This window comes from Sphaeramia orbicularis, chromosome 17, assembly GCF_902148855.1.
Source record: "Sphaeramia orbicularis chromosome 17, fSphaOr1.1, whole genome shotgun sequence".
Classification (NCBI taxonomy): Eukaryota; Metazoa; Chordata; class Actinopteri; order Kurtiformes; family Apogonidae; genus Sphaeramia; species Sphaeramia orbicularis.
This window is the reverse complement of record NC_043973.1, coordinates 5,371,490-5,389,364: the sequence shown is the minus strand read 5'-3', so window position 1 is coordinate 5,389,364 and position 17,875 is coordinate 5,371,490. Positions and strand designations below refer to the sequence as shown.

General features: G+C 39.2%; 1 protein-coding gene across 1 annotated transcript in view; it reads left to right on the top strand.

Annotated features, from left to right (window-relative positions):
* LOC115436635 (E3 ubiquitin-protein ligase RNF31-like) overlaps positions 1-17,875 on the top strand; it is a 48,826-nt gene that overhangs the window by 1,407 nt on the left and 29,544 nt on the right. Inside the window, exons 2-10 of the mRNA XM_030159532.1 lie at positions 3,006-3,204; positions 6,544-6,690; positions 7,596-7,751; positions 10,662-10,718; positions 14,405-14,591; positions 15,517-15,691; positions 15,856-15,989; positions 16,676-16,848; positions 17,606-17,839. Coding sequence (XP_030015392.1) covers positions 3,007-3,204; positions 6,544-6,690; positions 7,596-7,751; positions 10,662-10,718; positions 14,405-14,591; positions 15,517-15,691; positions 15,856-15,989; positions 16,676-16,848; positions 17,606-17,839 — 1,461 coding nt within the window. The 5' untranslated portion in view covers position 3,006. The remainder of the gene's footprint in view (positions 1-3,005; positions 3,205-6,543; positions 6,691-7,595; positions 7,752-10,661; positions 10,719-14,404; positions 14,592-15,516; positions 15,692-15,855; positions 15,990-16,675; positions 16,849-17,605; positions 17,840-17,875) is intronic.

The following is a 17,875-nucleotide window of genomic DNA, read 5'->3' as shown; positions in this document are numbered from 1 at the left end:
AGCTCCGCCTCCTCCTGTATGCTCACCTCATGCTTCAAACGGTTGTTTTTTTGCTAACTTCTTGCCATGAGACATGCACAAGCACTCTTTTTTTTCTGCTCGAGTATTCTCCTCCTGCCCAATGCCTTCCCAGTGACGCTAAATTGACAGGCAATCGGACACTCCCTCCTTAAAAAAAATAAATAAATAAAAATAAATGAACGGCTCTTTACAAAGACTCGGTTCCCATTGTTCATTTCAAAGAGCCGTTCAAAAGATTCGATTCGTTCATGAACGTCACATCACTAAATTTTACTGAACACTGTTCCAACTGCTAATATTCATAGCGCGATGCACTGAGATACCAGGGAGTAGCTACTAACCAAGTACAGATGAAGCGTGGAGAGAGTGGTAATGCTAACACTATCTATTCTACAGTAAGGGATTAAATGCTGTGCCAAAATACATTTGTAATCACTGTGCACCACACCTGTTTCAATTCACATTGTTTAAAGGAGGGATATTTTGTTTTTTTTAAATGGAATTATGCATTTTAAAACATTATCCTGTGGTCTACATTAACTGTCAATCTTATGCTTGGGTCTAAATTCTTCATTAATTAAACTCTACAGGCCCATCTTCAACCCTATTTTTGAGCAATGACATGAGAAAGGTTGTTTTGAGTGCTGGCTCTTTAAATGCACAATGACCCCACCCCTGTCTAGGTTGTTGACTGTGCTGCTCTGTAGAGCTCCAACCGATGAATCAACTCAAAGTAATCCAAAAAAAATCATTCAACCACAATTCTCCTGAATCAAAGCTTTGTTTCCTTCATTTCTCTGCTGTTAAACATTGGTTCCACTGTTGTGTTTCACACGGACACTTATTGTGATGCACAAAGAAGTTTCACTTCAGGAAAACTGCAATAGAATATCTCCCTTCAATCAATTCAAGTCGATTAGTCGAATTGGGACTTTTTGCATTGACTTCAAGCACCTAGTCGATTAATCAGTTGCAGCTCTACTGCTCTGTCCCGTTCAGCCACTTCAGTTCGTTAATACAGCCAACAACTGAACATTTTAGGTAATCGACTCAAAGTTTGGACATATTTTCAGTATGGACTACAACTGCTGCTGCTGACAAACACTTATGGCGTACATGGAGGAATGTTCTTCGGAAGTATTGACCTTATATGTGCAAATGTCGTGATGTAGCTAGATAGAAAATGTAACAAATTAAGAAGGAATTGAAGCAGGTTGTAGAAATCCACTCAATTTTTGCCAGAATGAAGATAAAGATAGCTTTGCAGCACCTGGAGGATTCAAATTCAAACTTTATGAATTGTTAGGGTCCAAATACACAAATAAATATAGTAAAGACTAATAAAAGTGGGTTTAGCAAATAATGACCCCTTTAAGTCACCATGTGTATTGCACCTGTTCCATTTTCTTAAATGTGTAAGAGCTTGAATGTACGGAATGGGTGGACTGTATATTTACAAATGAGATGATATTGACCACACAAAACATGGGATATGTTGTCTTCATACTGTCTACAAGGACATACAAGTCAAAGTACATTGTAGCACTGTTGCATTATTTATTTACTCATTTTTTATTAGCATTTTTCATACTGTTCCAACAACTTCTCATTTGTTGTACTAAAACTGTTGCTTTGGTTTATAAAGGTGCAGTATCATAAATGTAGCCTATATGTGCTTGTTTACATACATGTGTTTTGTTCTGGTGCCTCTGTTTTGCTTGACCTTAGGTGAAGACGGTTCTTAACCAATAGGCTAGCATTTAGTGTCTCACATGGAGTACTTGCACATGTTTATATTTCACTTTTTTTTTTCTTTTGAAAAACAATCTTCCTTAGTAGGTGTTTATATGACTGAAAATTAATATTCCAATAATATTCCTGTTGACATGCAGCCTTTATACCCTGATGAAAAATAATATTTTTCCAAGTTTTCCATTGTGGCAGGTGTCCACTCTGTCAATTCAACCTCTCCCTTTTGTTCTTTCAAACAAATTATGAAAAAAGGTCATTTTTTTTTAAGCAACACCATGTTAATATCCTCTGTTGTAAGGATTAAAATTACTGTGTGCTTCTACTTCTGACCAGAAATGTGGTCACAACCTGTGAAATGTACAAATAAAGATTTGTTTAATGAATCTGATACATATACGGTCCAGTCTTAATGTTTCTAGGACGTTAAAGGTTGTTTAAAAAATGAGAAGCTGCACACTACCTCAGTTAGGGTTAAATAACTTTTTGCAGCTGAAACATAATCACTGTAGTAATTATCCAGTGGAAAGCTCTTACCTATTTTCTTTGTTAAATCCAGGTGGGGACTTTTTTAGTCTGGCAGTATATGTGTCCAAAATCTCTATAATAAACTGAAATAATATCAGCATAATTGAAATAATTTTAATTGAATATTTTGAATTCCCAAAAAATATATCTAAATGGTATAAGCTGTTGACATGACTTGCCAAATTCAGAGTACCATCATATTTGGAGTAGTAGTGAAATAATAATGTGTATATAAACATTCTCAGTGTGGATGAGCAGAAGAGAGGCACTAAAGAACTCTGGAGCAAGTGTAAGGATTTTCCCATCAAATCTATCCCACATCTTCTACCTATCTCCTACAATACCCCCATGTATTGTGGGTGTTCTTATGAAAATAGGCAAATGAGATGTTGGGTTAGTACTGGAGTTGCTATTGTCAAAAATGACGATCTCTCAGTACAAAACCCCAAAAAATAAACAAAAATAACCCAATGTAAGCACATGAGAACACATATAGAGGTTTCAATGCCAGATGCAGTTTTTGAAACATTAGAACATCAAATTAAAGCTCTCCCTGATTAGCAATAAAGTAACCAAATATGACATTACCAAGGTACAGCAAACTGTTAAGTCAAATATTTGACTTTGCCGGTGTAAAACATCAGTAGATGTAAATTGTCAGCAGATGTTTGACATCAACAGTCAGTCCATGTATGTTGTGTGTTCAGGATGCCGTCTTTGTCAGAGCAGCTGCAGGAGGTGCGGAGTCAGGCTGAAATGTGCCTGAAGTCTGGTGGAAGGGTTGTGGAAATGCGGGCTGGTGTGATGGCCATGGCTAACTTACCCTTACCACCCTGCTCCAAATACCACCACATTGCTGCGGAGACCATGGTCAAAGAAAACAGCTTCGGCAACAACCGGAAGGAGGTAAGGACAGAGATTGAGTGTTACCATTAAAATTTTAGGTGTGTAGCCGCCCCCCCCCCCCAACCCTCTGAATGAAAAGTTTATTAGTAATTAGTAATTGTAAATTATTTTGTTGCAGTAGGAACATCGGTAGAGCAGTACACCTGCAACACTCCCCCATCCACCCTGGTTGATGAATGGACAACAACTGTAAGAAGACTATACACTACCCGGCTAATAGTGGTGTCTGCTTTGTAGAAATTATATTAGTTTCTCAAGTGTAGCCATCCAGGGCTCCAGCTTGTGATCATTTACTTAATTTGCAACCATTTTTGTGGATAGCTTCTATAGTAATTCTAGAACTAAGATCATCAGGTGCAACATGATAATGAGCCCATTTTTAAAAATATCATACATTATTTACAGTGCATTCAGAATGTATTTAGACCCCCTCACTTTTTTCACTTTGTAATCTTGCAGCTAGATGCTACAATTGTTTAAATTACATTTTTCCACATTAATCCACACTCTGTACCCCGTAATGACAAAGGGAAAATAGAATTTTAGAATTTTTTGCATAGGTTTTGTGTGGAATCATTCTAATCCAGGATGTACAATTTATGGCGGGCACAATGCACAACAGATTCTGAGAACTGGAGGGTGTAACAGAAACACTGTAGTATTGTAAAATGTTAGTATTGCCCCATCCAGATGGATATTATCACAACTTCTTTTTTCACTCTTGGTAAATACACATTTAAAAAAAGTGTATTATTTGTGGTTTTATTCTATTCTGCTTACTCTTTCTTATACTACTTTTGAGGTTTTCTTCAAACTCATGTCCCATAAACTGTATATCCTAGATGACTTCCAAGCACTGGGTTTAGTAAACCATAAATTGCAGTTATTAGACAGACAGACAGACAGACAGACAGACAGACAGACAGACAGACAGACAGACAGACAGAGAGAGAGAGAGAGAGAGAGAGAGAGAGAGAGAGAGAGAGAGAGAGAGAGAGAGAGAGAGAGAGAGAGAGAGAGAGAGAGAGAGAGAGAGAGAGAGAGAGAGAGAGAGAGAGAGAGAGAGAGAGAGAGAGAGAGAGAGAGAGAGAGAGAGAGAGATCCCAATCTGGGAAATTGCTTTGCAACAACTACAATACAAGAATAACAGAATAAAAAACACTATACATAATAAATTAAAAGTATGTAAAACCACAACTGGTTAAGAAATCTGGATAATTTAAACAGTAAGGTGCAATAATAAACTGTAATATGCAAAGTAAAATATAATTTTCCAGTAGGATGGACATGCATAAATAACAGTAAAGTGCATAGTGGAAACAAGTTCATGACCAGGTTTAACCATCAGGAAGAGGTGAGTTTATTGTACAGTGTTATGGAATATGGCAGGACAGATTTCCTGAATCTGTCTGTTAGACAGTGGAGCTGCAATAGTCTTTTTGAGAAGGTGCTCTGCTGTCTGTCCAATGTGTGGTGGAGAGGGTGCTCATCACTGTCCATGATGGATATCAGTTTCTTAAGCATCCTCCAGTCCAGTCTATTGTTGATCACCATCCCCAGGTATTTTAACTCCTCCACCTCATCCACAGCCTCCTTCCTGATCCATAGTGGCTGTGAAGGTGTCCTCCTCTTCCTGAAGTCAGTCACCATCTCTCTGATCTGGCTGACATTCAGCCTCAGGTGGTTCTGTTCAGTCCATTCCACAAAGTTGTCTATCAATGTCCTGTATTCCCCCTCATCTCCCTCTCTTTTATACCCACGACAGCTGAGTTATCAGAAAAGTTCTGCCGATGACATAACTCAGGGTTGTGCTAGAAGTCTATGGTTTATAAGGTGAAGAGAAAAGGGGAAACCACAGTCCCCTGTGGAGCTCCTGTACCACTGATCACCACATCAGACAGAACACTGCCAGACAGTGCTTTCTTATCCAGGTGCATATGAGCTCACTGCAGCAGGTAAATGACTGCATCATTAACTCCCAAATGGGGCTGATTAGCAACCTGCAGAGGGTCTAGAAACATCTTCACCAGGGTCCTCAGCTGGGCTGAGACCAGTCGCTCCAGGACCTTCATGACGTGAGCTACTGGTCTACAGTTGGCCAGGTCAGATGGAGCTGGCGTCTTGGGGACAGTAACTAGGCAGGGTGTCTTCCACAGCACCAGTACTCTCTCCAGACACAGGCTCAGGTTGTAGAAGTGTTTTAGTACAGAAGGCAGATGGGTGGCACAGGTCCTCAGTATCCTGGAGGAGATGCCATCAAGACCTGCAGCCTTCCACTGGTGAAGTCTCTCCGGCCGTCTCCTAACCTGGCCTGCTGTCATTGTCATGCTGCACTCTGAGTTCATGTTGCACTCTCCTCAGCTCCTCTCTGTCTCCAGACCTGAAAGCCCTCTTCTTCTTGTTTATAAGTGCTTTCAGGTCACTGGTGATCCTTGGCTTATTGTTGGGGTAACAGCGCACAGTGTATAAGATGAAGAGGCATGGTGGTGTTTTCACACTATTGGATATATTCTGGGATACTGCCAATCATGTGGTCAATGTCCTCCTCAAGCAGATCACAGAGCACATCCAACTCTGTTGTCTCAAAGCAGTCCTGAGGTGCATCAGTAGCCTCCTGTGTCCACTTCCTCGCCATCCTGGTGTGCACAGGCTGCTTTCTCACATGGGTGACAAAGGGGCCAACAGGACCAGGTTGTGGTCTGATCTGCTTGGGGGGGTGGGGGGGGGCTGTGGCTGTGTATGCATCACTGGCATTAGCATGCAGGAGATCCAGGGTTTTATTGTCTCTGGAGGGCAGTCAACATATTGGTGAAAGTTATTGAAAGTTTTGTCGTGTGATGCATGGTTAAAATCACATGTAAAGGCCATAAATGCATCAATTACACATTCATGGTTTCTTTTCTACTACATTGTTATCATTTTAATCTCTTACCAAAGTTTTTTCATCAGTCTAAAACTAGTTTATTTCATCATTTTATTTCATAAGGCCATTTTATTTCATAAGGCTGACACCTATTGAATAGTACTATGACAATGCTCAATATGTTTTTGTTTTTAGAAAACAGGAGATTTATGGCATAAATGAATAAACTGAAAGAGGTTACTATACAGTTACAATATTGTCAGCAGGATGAATTCATGGCATTCCATTACAAAGCACCACTAAAACATTAAAGATGGAAGAAGTATAAATATGCTATGTTCCTCTCAAGTTAAGCTATGCTTCTAAATTTTGTGCTGTTGCTAATGCTACTAGTGGAAGAAACCATCCTGGGGCCCTGACGTCCAAAAGGCCAGATCATGAATGAAAAGGGTCTGTTCTCTTTTCTTTTTTCACAGACGTTTGCATCTCTCCAGCGCTTGTCAACAGCATTGAACATACTGGAAAAATATGGCTGTAACTTAACAAATCCTAGCCGGCCAAAGTACTGGAGGACAGTGAAACACAATAACCCAGTGTTCAGGGCCACTGTGGATGCTATTCAGGTAATAATAAAATTAAATAATGAAAAACTATACTATTATACACTATTTGTGTATCCTCTAAAACACGCTAATGAAAGAATGAAGCAGTTCAGTAATTTTGAGCCAGCAATGTATTTACCTAAACATATTTAATGCACATTATGATGTTTTGCAGTAGAAAATGAATAAATGAGAAGCAAAAAAAAAACCCCAAAAAACACAAGCAGATTTAGGAGATGGTTGTTTGTCTTTAGAGTCATGTACATAGTAAGGAATGGAAACACTATTTCTGGATACAATTTGACATAGCAAACATTTAACTCACATGACTAGCATCTTTCTGAATATTCCTATGCTGCTACCACAGCTGGTACTAGCAAGAAGTAGTGGGGACTGAGTAGGAAAATAAAATTCTTTGGTCTCAGTTATTCAAAGCAACTAGTGGCATGAAACATGTTTATTTTGTATTGTTTTATGGTTCATTCAGTGACCTTCCCTGCAATTAAAAGTCCCCTGTAATTAAAAGTTAACACTTAATTGTTCAGTTTGTATAGTCTGAAAACACAACAGTTGAAGTCAAATTCTGTTGTAAAACAGTAACAGAATGCTCTGCTTCTTAACTTAATTATTATCATGTGTAAGGATGTATCTGACGACATCACACAGTCTAGTTTATTTGTAGCACAGCCATCAATCCACAGATCACTTGTATAAATCTGAACTGTAGACTAACAATACATGTCCCGTGACTTTGATTGCTGGTATCTCCAACGCCCACCCCCAGTGGGCATAAGACCTTTCAATTGTTGTCATTCATTCATTTTCCGAAAAGCTTAGTCTTATGGAGGGTTTTGGCCTTTTTTCAGCCAGACAGATAATGTACAGTTGTAAAGTCAATCGATCACCCTTTGTCTTTGCCCTGCCAGGGTGGACGGGCAGTACTCTGTCTCTATGGTTACTCCAATCAGGAGTCAGATGGACTTAGCTTCCCTGATGATGTCACAGATCCTGATGTGGGCCGAGTTGCTGCAGTAACACTAGAAGTGATGAGTCTGAGAATGGAACTAGAAATGCTAATCAAGGTATGTGCGTGTCTGTGTAATTTTATACACCTGTACACACTTTCATATCTTCAGATATTCTATTGTAACTTTGTCCTAAAAAAAAAAAAGCATTTTATCGACTCTTACAATAATACCCCCTTAAATCATTACTGTCATACGTTGTGAATAATAGGATGCAAATGCACAGTGCTGGGGGGAGAAACAGATTTGTTAATAGAAAAAACGAAGGAAGAACAAACAGAAAAATCTAACGGCGCAGTCAGAGTTCGGTGGAAAGGATGGCAGAAGAAGTCTGGGTTATTGTAGGTGATGAAATGCAATGATCCAGTGCTGCACAGCTGCAGGAAAGAACCCTGTATATGCTCCTAATGAAAAAGGAGCTGCGGATATGATGGGAATCTGACTGTTGAGGGAGGAGTCCATGGCTACACCAGAGTGGACCATGACAATTACTTCTGACCCTCTGTCCATGTTTGGGGGTGTATATCACCTGCAGAGACCCTGCCCTCTGCCTGTGTTTTACTTTTTTTCCCCTAATTTTGCTGTTTACAAAGCTGTTTTTCCCACATTACTACTCTTAGAGGAACTAAAGGTCTATTTAAGAGACAAAAGTCTGGATAAAGCACTGATCCCTCTCCTTGTTACCTGTCTACTGGGTAGAAAAAGAGAAAGGCTGTGTGGACTTTGGTAGTATTTCCCCAAAATCATTTCCTACAAAGTTTTATTACTCTGTGGGCAAACAATCACACACGATCAGAAAATAACATTTTAGTTTTTGTATTTCCTAACTTTTTTCTGACAGTCAGTGCTTACTGTCTTCAGTCTATTGCCTACTCTCCCTCTGCCCTTAATTGAGTGGAAAGAATATGCCAAGTTTGAACAATTTCTGCTTGCAAAAATGAAGTGTTTACAGCAATAAATATGTACTTTGCATTAAGAGTTTGTGTAAAACAAAATCTAAGATTTGTGTGAAAACAAATTTTACATGTTAAGAACCATTGTTGACAACATTCAGGTTACCCACAGTTTGGTACATGTTGCAGTTCTTGGTATCTTACACAGAAACAAGCATAAAAACTGAAACTGAAGAGGTAAAAATAATTATTGTGGGGAGTAAAATTATTGTGGACACAAAAAAAGTGAGAGGGTGCACACAAACAGACACTTGAAGCAGCCAGTACAATGACTTGTCATTTGACTGCTGATTGTTAGTTAACACCATCAGTCTTAAGTATTCAGACACATACCACTTAATACCTCGCTAAAATAGTAACGTTTGCCAATTTAAATAATCAGTTAAAACGGGGGTCCTTGTGCCACAAAAAATGGGGAGCACTGACACCGTTTGTCAGCACACACATCAGAATCTCTATTTGAGTGTTACACCTTGTCATTTCATGACCAAGGCTTCCCACAGTTGTGTCTGTACTTTACTAGAATTGTGAAATAATTGTTTACTTATGTGAATAACATTTGAAACTGCCAAATAATCAACTCAATTCATTGCCATACTCATCAGCCTATCTCAGAATCAAAGCTACTAGAATGTTCATGATAATGTTAGGAAGTGGGTTTGTTTTAAACTGCAGGAACCTTAATCAGGAGGTAAAAACACCAGCATTTGTCAATACACATATTCCTTATACTGCTCTCTCCTCAGTCTAAATCAAAAGGATAAATATAAAGATAGATGAACCTTTTGCCATTTGTGTGATAACACTAGTACAGGCACAGAATCCAAATGCAGTACTCAGAGGCGGAAAATAAAATTCATTGGATTTATTAGTCTCTGAATATACAAATAAATGAGTAATGATAATGAGTGACACAATCTTGAGGATAATGGATGGTGAAATCCTCTTCGGATACGTCCTCCGGGCTGAGGACGTGAATCCCTTGCTCCGTTCGGTTACCGGGGCCGTTTTCCCGACTAGGGAAAAGCAGAGGGAGGTCAGGGACGGAAACAGGACATGCACGGGCAAGCTATCAGACAGGCAACAGGACATAAGGGTTAGACAAACTCACGTACCAAAAAGTCAGGCAAGGCGGTCAGAACCAGGTAAGCAGATGAGGCAGACAAAAGACAAAACCAGAATGGCAAAAACGGGTCAAAAACAGAAAATCAGACGAACAGACAAGATCAGAATGCTGGTAAGTAACTGCAAGAGATTACAAACTGGCATCTGAACAGGGGAAGAGACTGGACTTAAATACACAAAAGGGAGGGAAGACAATGAGACACAGGTGGTACAAATCAGGGCGGAGACAGGTAATCAGGGGAAAGGTGAACACGATCAAGGAGGGGAAGTAAAGACGACAGACAAGACACATGAGGGAAAATTAACAAAATAAAACAGGAAGTGACAGACAAAACATGAAAGACAGACAAAACCAGACTAACGTCTGACTGTAGGCTTGACAGTTTGGTTCTGTTATGGTGTAGTGAAACCACTTTTCGAGGCTTCCAGGCTTGTTGAGACACTGAGAAAGCAGAGGAATTGCATTCGGGCCAATGCCTATTTCACTATGATAACATGGTCTATGTTCTCGTCATGTCATCGCATTATGCATTATTTACCTTTACAGTAGATTAGTAAAATGGAATGTTACTGTGCTGGAAACCAGCCATGTGTGATCACAAAAAGTGTGAAAATGGAGATGTTCTAGTTTTAAAAGCCTCTGTGCAGTCGTCAAACTGGTATATATGAGACTCTCCTCACTGTAATGTTTTTAGTTGGTTATGAGGCTATGATGGAAAACACAATAATTTATTTGAAACACTGTATTGCATTCATAAGAATTGGCAGACATAAGGTCAGTGCTCACCTTTCGCCCACCTAATTTTTTTCAATTCATCCTTGACCTTAAGATGTAAGTAGGAAGATAAACTGACCTTCATCTAAAAATTGTCACTGATTTTTATTGCAGGATGCTCACCCACATCCAGAGTTCTATGAGAGGATTATCCCTACGCTGAGACATAAGGTATGTGCTCATCATGTTAACATAGAAAGTGACAGTAAAATGAATCTAAAGCCTTCTGTCATTTACCTCCATCCTCTATAGGTTCTCAGGCCATTAAGTAAAGTAATAAAGCATTTGTACTGAGTTACTTCCTACCACTGATTATATGGCTTAGAAGAAATGTTAGTCACCAAACTTTTTTATCTACAGTTAAGAACAAAATAATGAAAGTGTAATTTTCTTTTTCACAAATATTTCACAAGTGCTGTTAAACAGAGCAAATATTTTTTCAAACACAGCTTTTTCAAACATCCTACTTGTGTTTTGGATGATTACATTATTTTACTCATGTACTTATTTATTAAATTAAATTCATAAAAAACAAAAACTACCAGGTTCAAAATTATTAGCCCTCTGATGTTAATACTCAGTTGTGTCTTCTTTTTGCTAGATAACAGCCTGCAGTTTGTTGTAGTTTTTGATAAGTCTCTGACACAATCTCTCAAGCTCCTCCAGATTTGATGGCCTTCTGGTATGGACCTTGTTCTTCCATAGATTTTCAATGGGATTTAAGTCAGAGCTTTGTGTAGTGAATAACGTTCCCTGTAGTCTTCTGGAGGTAGTTCTTCACTAGGAGCAACTTATGTATCAGGTTTTTGTTGTATTGGAAGACAGGCCCCTTTTTTTGCCAGGATATTTTATTGAGGTTTACAATCATGAAAGTACAGCATTCACTTCAATCACAATTTACCCTCCTTTACATATCTGTACCATTTTAATTCAAACCAAAAACAAAATAACAGCATACACAACATCAAACAGAGCTTCTCCTTTTTTGACAGTGTCCAGACCCCTTTTTGCTGCTGACTGCTTGGGGTTATCTTTCAAAATCTTCTCATCCCTCAGTCTTCAACATTCCTTTCACCTGGTTGAGATTCCCAATCCCAGATGCACTGAAGCATCTGAAGCGTAATACTCCCACCACTGAATTTTACCGTGGGGATTGTGTTTTCCCGTCTTCTCTGTGGCCAAAGAGCTCTAGTTTAGTGTCATCTGACCAGAAGACATTCATCCTGTATGCATAATCTGTCTCCAGGTTGTCCTTAGCATTCATACTACAGTTTGGCTTGAAGGTGTCCCTTCTGCAGAAGGGGAATTTTGCTTGGTTTGCAACCTTGCAGTCCATTCTTGTGCCGAGTTCTAGTGATTGTCTTCTTTAGAGACTACAATTTCCAACTTTGCTAAGTCATTCATTAGTGTCTTGGCAGTTGTCCAGGGGTCTTTAGACATATCTCTCACTAGTTTTCTTTCCAGAGTCTTTGAAAGCTTTCACTTCCTACCAGTCTTGTGCTACTGTGTGGCTCAATTGGAATTTCTTGATGATATTTCTCCCTCCAGTTCTTGACACTTGGAAATGCGATGCTAACTTTGTACACCCTGTACTGTGTGAGCATCGACAATTCTTTTTCTCATGTCTAAACTGTTTTCTTTCATTTTTGGAGTTACTGGGGTTTTTATACTGTGTGTAAATTGGAAGACAAACCTCAGTTATTAACTTGATTTTATAACCTTTGAGCATTACAAAGTTAAAGCACGTCATTGCACAGCAGTGGTTTGTGCTATGGTTCAAGGTTCAAGGTACTTTATTATCCCCTACAGACAAATGATTCAAGGTTCAAGGTTACTTTATTTATACCCGTGGGTAGATTTGTTTTGCAGACATAGTGATTGTTTTGGCATTACAACAAAACATACATTGAAAAAAGACAAACACAAAATGCCAAGCTCTCACTCACTGCCGGTCACTGCGTGTGCATGCATCCAACACAAATCCTTCAAAAGAATTACAGTGAAGATAATGAAAGTGCATACATAAGATGTAAGACATTATAAACACGTGGTCATGTGATGGAACTTTTTCAATGGATTCAGTTGTGGGAGGGGAACAGGAAGTGAGGAAGAATGTTGGGGGGGGGGGGTGTTAAATGCTTGTATGTGGTGAGTCCTTGAAAGTCTGTTTGTACAGCCAGAAGTACACACATCAAAAACAAATGACAGATGCAATACAAAAACACAAATCACACACTATTCACTATTCAGGAGCCTGGTAACAGCAGGAATAAAAGGGTTCTTGTGCCTACTGGTCCTACTACATGGTAGGGTGTGTCTGCGATCAGACTGAAGCAGCGTGAACTCAGACCATAGAGGATGGGCGGGGTCATTCGGGACCAATCTGGTCTTATTCAGAGTTCTGATCTTATGCAGGTGTGTAAGGTCATTCAAGGTCACTCCTGCAATTCTGCTGCACACCTTTACAATACCCTGGAGTCTGTTTTTTATTTTTGATGCTGAGGGAACCAAACCAACAGATAAAAGAAAAGGTTAAAACTGAGTCAGTAACACAAGAATAAAAAATCTTCATGAAAGTCCTGACATTAAAACTCTGGAACTTCCAATAATCGTCCGATGGTACATATACTCGTGCTTTTTGACAAACAGCATCCACATTGGCCTCAAAGGACAGTTTGTTATCAATGACTGTGCCAATATATTTATACTGTTCAACTGCTTCAACTGTTTGACCATTGATCAGAACAGGAGAGATGACAGTGGGATTCTTCCTAAAATCCACCATCTTCTCTTTGGTCTTGGACATATTTATGTCCAGAAAGGACACTGTTCAACCATTCTGTAAATTCATCAACCACAGGGCCATGATCAGGGTCATCATTGCTGAGGAGGCACACAATCACTGAATCATCAGCAATTTTCATGATGTGGCACCATGCATGCTGGCTCTGGCACACATTAGTATATAAAGTAAATAAAATAGGTGACAGGACGCACCGCTGTGGCGATCCAGTGGAAGAACAAAGTATGTCAGACATTATATTATTGACCCTCACACGTTGTGATTTATCTATCAGGAAAACCATCAGCTAACAGTTCAGGCCTGGTTCAGTGGTGTGGTTCTGTAGTCTTTCTGATAAAATATGTGGCTGAATGCAGTTAAAGCTGATGAGAAATCAATAAAAACAAGTCTTACAAAGGTCTTTATACCCTCCAAATGAGATAAAACCCTGTTTAAAATGGTGCCAATGGCATCTTCAACCCCTCTGCCTGTCCTGTGCGCAAGCTGGAGTGGATCCAGTTTGTTCTGAAGAGTTTTCAAAAGTACAGATTTAACAGTTCTATAACCAGAGATGTCATTGTCAGGTCTGTAGTCATTTAGAGACTTTGGACCTTTGATTTTGGGCACAGGGACAATTACTGAGGTTTTCCACAGGCAGGGGCTCAATAAAAATGTAATTTTGTAAGAGGGCTAGTAATTTTGACACTTATAGTTTTTGGTTTTTGTGAAATAATTTCATTTCGTTGTGCAAAATAAAATAAAGTAACAATCCAAAACAAGAATAGGATGTTTGACAAAGTTGTGTTTTTTAAAACACTTGTGAAAGTATTTTTTTTTTTTTTTTTTTTTTAAAAAGGAAGCTAATAATTTTGTCCTTAACTGTATATCCCACTTCACTTTGTCCCATGGCAGACTGTGCAACTGTTCCTTTTTGAACCAAAATATTGGGAACACTTTTGGGAACACTTAGTCTTCCATCTAAGCACACACAGCACTTCACATAGGTTATGCTATTTGGGTATTTTAAGGGCTCATGAGGTAAGATACTCTCCATTTTCCATTTCTTTTTTCGTAGGACGTTGGCTTGAACACAGATGCTGTAGTCTGCCGTTTATCCTCCTCCTCTTCAGGCCAGACTAAGTCTCTAGCCTTCCCACTCCCCCATCATCCCTCCTCCAGCAGTCACAGCCACTCTTTATCATCCAGTCACCAAAGTCAGAGGTCCATCCAGGTCTTTTCCTCCTCCTTAAACAAACACCCAGGTGAGATGAGACTTTGTTTTACAAGGACTCAGTGTGTGACATTAGTGACATCTAGTGGTGTAGTTGCAAATTGCAAGCAAATGAATATCTTCCATGTTTGCTTTGACCATTTGGGCTGTGTTTTTGCTGGATAAAAAGCTCTATAATCAATAGATAAAATCTGTGTGATCTACCACAACTGCAGGCCTTCTCAGTTCTGTTTGAAACCTGATGAACATAAATCTGTGTAGTTAGAGATTTAAGTTTTAAACTGAACACATTCTTTGATTTGCATGGAGCAGTGGTGTTCTCAAAGATGTGCAAACATAATATGCATGTCTTCCCATAGCAGCAACTTTGTATCTTCAATGCAGTCACCATGTTTATAAATGGGATATCCCAAATAATACCTTGCTCTTCACTTTAAACAGTTTATTGAGGATGATTGTGTTACCTGAGAGTCTTAATTTAGCTTGTTTTTTTCAGTACCTCAAAATTGTATGGTATGGTATGAAAACCACCAATTTTGTAAATGTATGTGTATGTATGTGAAATCCGTACTTATGCAACTCTTCCTATATGCATGTTAAAACTTGTTTTAGAAGTTTGCATGTCACAATGCATAAGTAGTAAAATTTCATGACTGAAATTATGGAGCAGAGTTTAGTAACCACACAATGAGAGGCTAAAAGTGATTCAGATGACACACTTGAAGTCTCTTATCATAGACAAACCACTACAAACAGAAAGACACATTTTATCAGGTAAAACATAACAGTTTGTGTACTACCGTTGATGTGACTTTTTTTCTTTGAATATCATGGAATACAATTTCTCAGTCTAGGATTCAGCCAATAAGAATGAATTCAAATTGATTTATGTAAAATACTTTATTTGCTATTGCAAGAAGAAAGGAATAACGATGATGGTACCTTTTATGTTGCAGAGAACTGCTCCATCTGTGGAATATTTCGTATCTCCACCCACTGCGTTACCTGCCTTCAAGGGCTTTGTTCAGAATGCGACAAACTGTATCACTCTTACCCTGAGAGGTCTAGACACCATCGAACAGCAGTTGCATCATCAGTATCCTCAGCATCCAAAAACATAAAAAATCACAGGTCAGAATGTACTCTATCTGATCTATGTTTTGCACATGGAAGCAATTAATATCGAACATCTCTTCACTTTAGACTCATCAACAGTATAAATAACAGATGCAAGTGTCAGAATTGAGCAGAGAAACTGACACATTATATGTAACGACACCTTGTCTTTGTCACAGTTCTTCCACCTGGCATTGCCTTCATTGTACAAAAGTGAACTCTAACCAAGATGTTCTCTGTGAGGAGTGTGAGTGCCCTCGCATGGAATCTGTCAGCTCGATAGCTGATGAATCACAACCTGCCACCATCACTGGTCTGTATTATGTTTCGTTTTTGGTGTAACAAGACAGAGAAAGTCATATTTGGGCAGAAAGCAAAAAATCTATGAATCAATGCTATGACATTTATTTATTCTTGATGTGCTGTTTGAAACCTTGTCCAACTGAAATATTTTTGCAAAATGGTGAGAAGAAGCCACTTTTTCAATGCAAAGTCTGTTTTTTGTCTGAGAGCAAAAAAACGTTTAGCTCTGAGGCATGGAGTACTGTTTTGATTTTTTTTTTTCTTTGGTTGACTCCTCTGTGACGGCTTTGCTTGATCACCTATTGTCATTTTCCGATAAAATATTGCAACTCAGACTGCTGATCTAAAAATCTAAGAGTTTAGACTCTTGTCAAGTATGAGTTAATATTTCAAAATACCAAATTTGCTGTGAATACACCTCATGTTTTTAATAGTTATTATCCTTCTGGCATATAATCTGGGTAATATAGTGTTCTGCATGTCTGTCTGTTGGTCTGTTTAATCATGTTTCCAAGGCGTAACTGATAGTCCATTCAATACTCTGTAGTCAATGAGGAAAGTTAGTAAAACTAAAATTTGCTTTTATGTAAAGAAACAAAAATGACCTCTGCAGTCATTGGTCTCCATGAATTAACTTTTGCCCTGCTTTTTGACTGTTAATTTAAGAACACGTATATGTGTGTGTTTCCCTCTCAGAGTGGCAGTGTAAGAGCTGTACCATGGTAAATGCAGCGAGTAGCATTCTATGCGAGGTGTGTGAAAGACCTCGCTTGGCCACGCGGCCTCCGGTGACACCATCACATCCTCCCATCACACCCCCCAGACCACCAGCTCCTGTACTGGGCATGCCCGGTGACCCTGATAGCCAGGCAAGTCAGTCTGTACTTTTTAATGGGGTTTTTAAAGCTTGGTTTTATGACAGACCAAAAGGTTTAAAAAATGTTCATTGTGCACACGGCAGTGTAGTAATAACTGAATGGGCAAATGAGTAGGTATTATTTGACAGTCATCTTATATTCCATCTCTGCTGACATGATATAAGTTCCCCTGATTTCATTCTTTGAAAAGACTCCAGTTTGATGTTCCTGTATTTTGATGTTTGAGTTTTGCAAGCGATGCAACAGACATGCAGATAATTATCCTCTAACTGTCTCTGTGACTGATTATTTAAAGGAGCTTGTGCTTGTAACCTTTTTATTTTAGAATTTTCAAAAATGACCTAAAATTGTCATTTGAGAAACTGCAGTTTCGATATTATGCCAAAGTTATTCATGTATTATACTGAATTCAGGATGGCACTTCTCTGTACCACTCGAGTGAGTAGTGAGCCACTCCAGCCTTAAGTCTGCCCTCACAGACTCAGTTCAGAATTCACTTAACAAGAAGTAGCCTAGCTGAACCAGGCCCTGGCCTCTTTTTAACACCACTGAAACTCTTCACATTGAGCATTTCAGTATCACTACCCTATGACAAATACAAGTTGTCATCAAACTTTTTGGGATTTATAATGGCTTTCCTTATGCTGAATAAACATCAGTCTTTATCAAAATACTGTTGTAATTTACTGACTCACATAACTTGGTTACAAAGTTGCAATCTCTGTTCTCTCTGTCTGTCACTCTCCAGTGGGTGTGTCAGTTCTGCACCTACTTGAACTACTCCCCTGCTACAGTATGTGAGATGTGTGACCTTGCCCGTCCAGAGCCTGCTCCGCTGCCTGTGAAGCTTCGGCCCCCCTCACCTGTTAGACGGGTCCCTGCCCTGCCAGTCAAATCCAAAGAGCCCACCCCAGAGAATTTGGAATCTTGGAGACAGAGGCTGATGAAGGAGGAAGGACTGAAACTGATTCAGCTGATTAGAGCAAGTGTCTCTCATAATAATGCTCTTTTCTACACA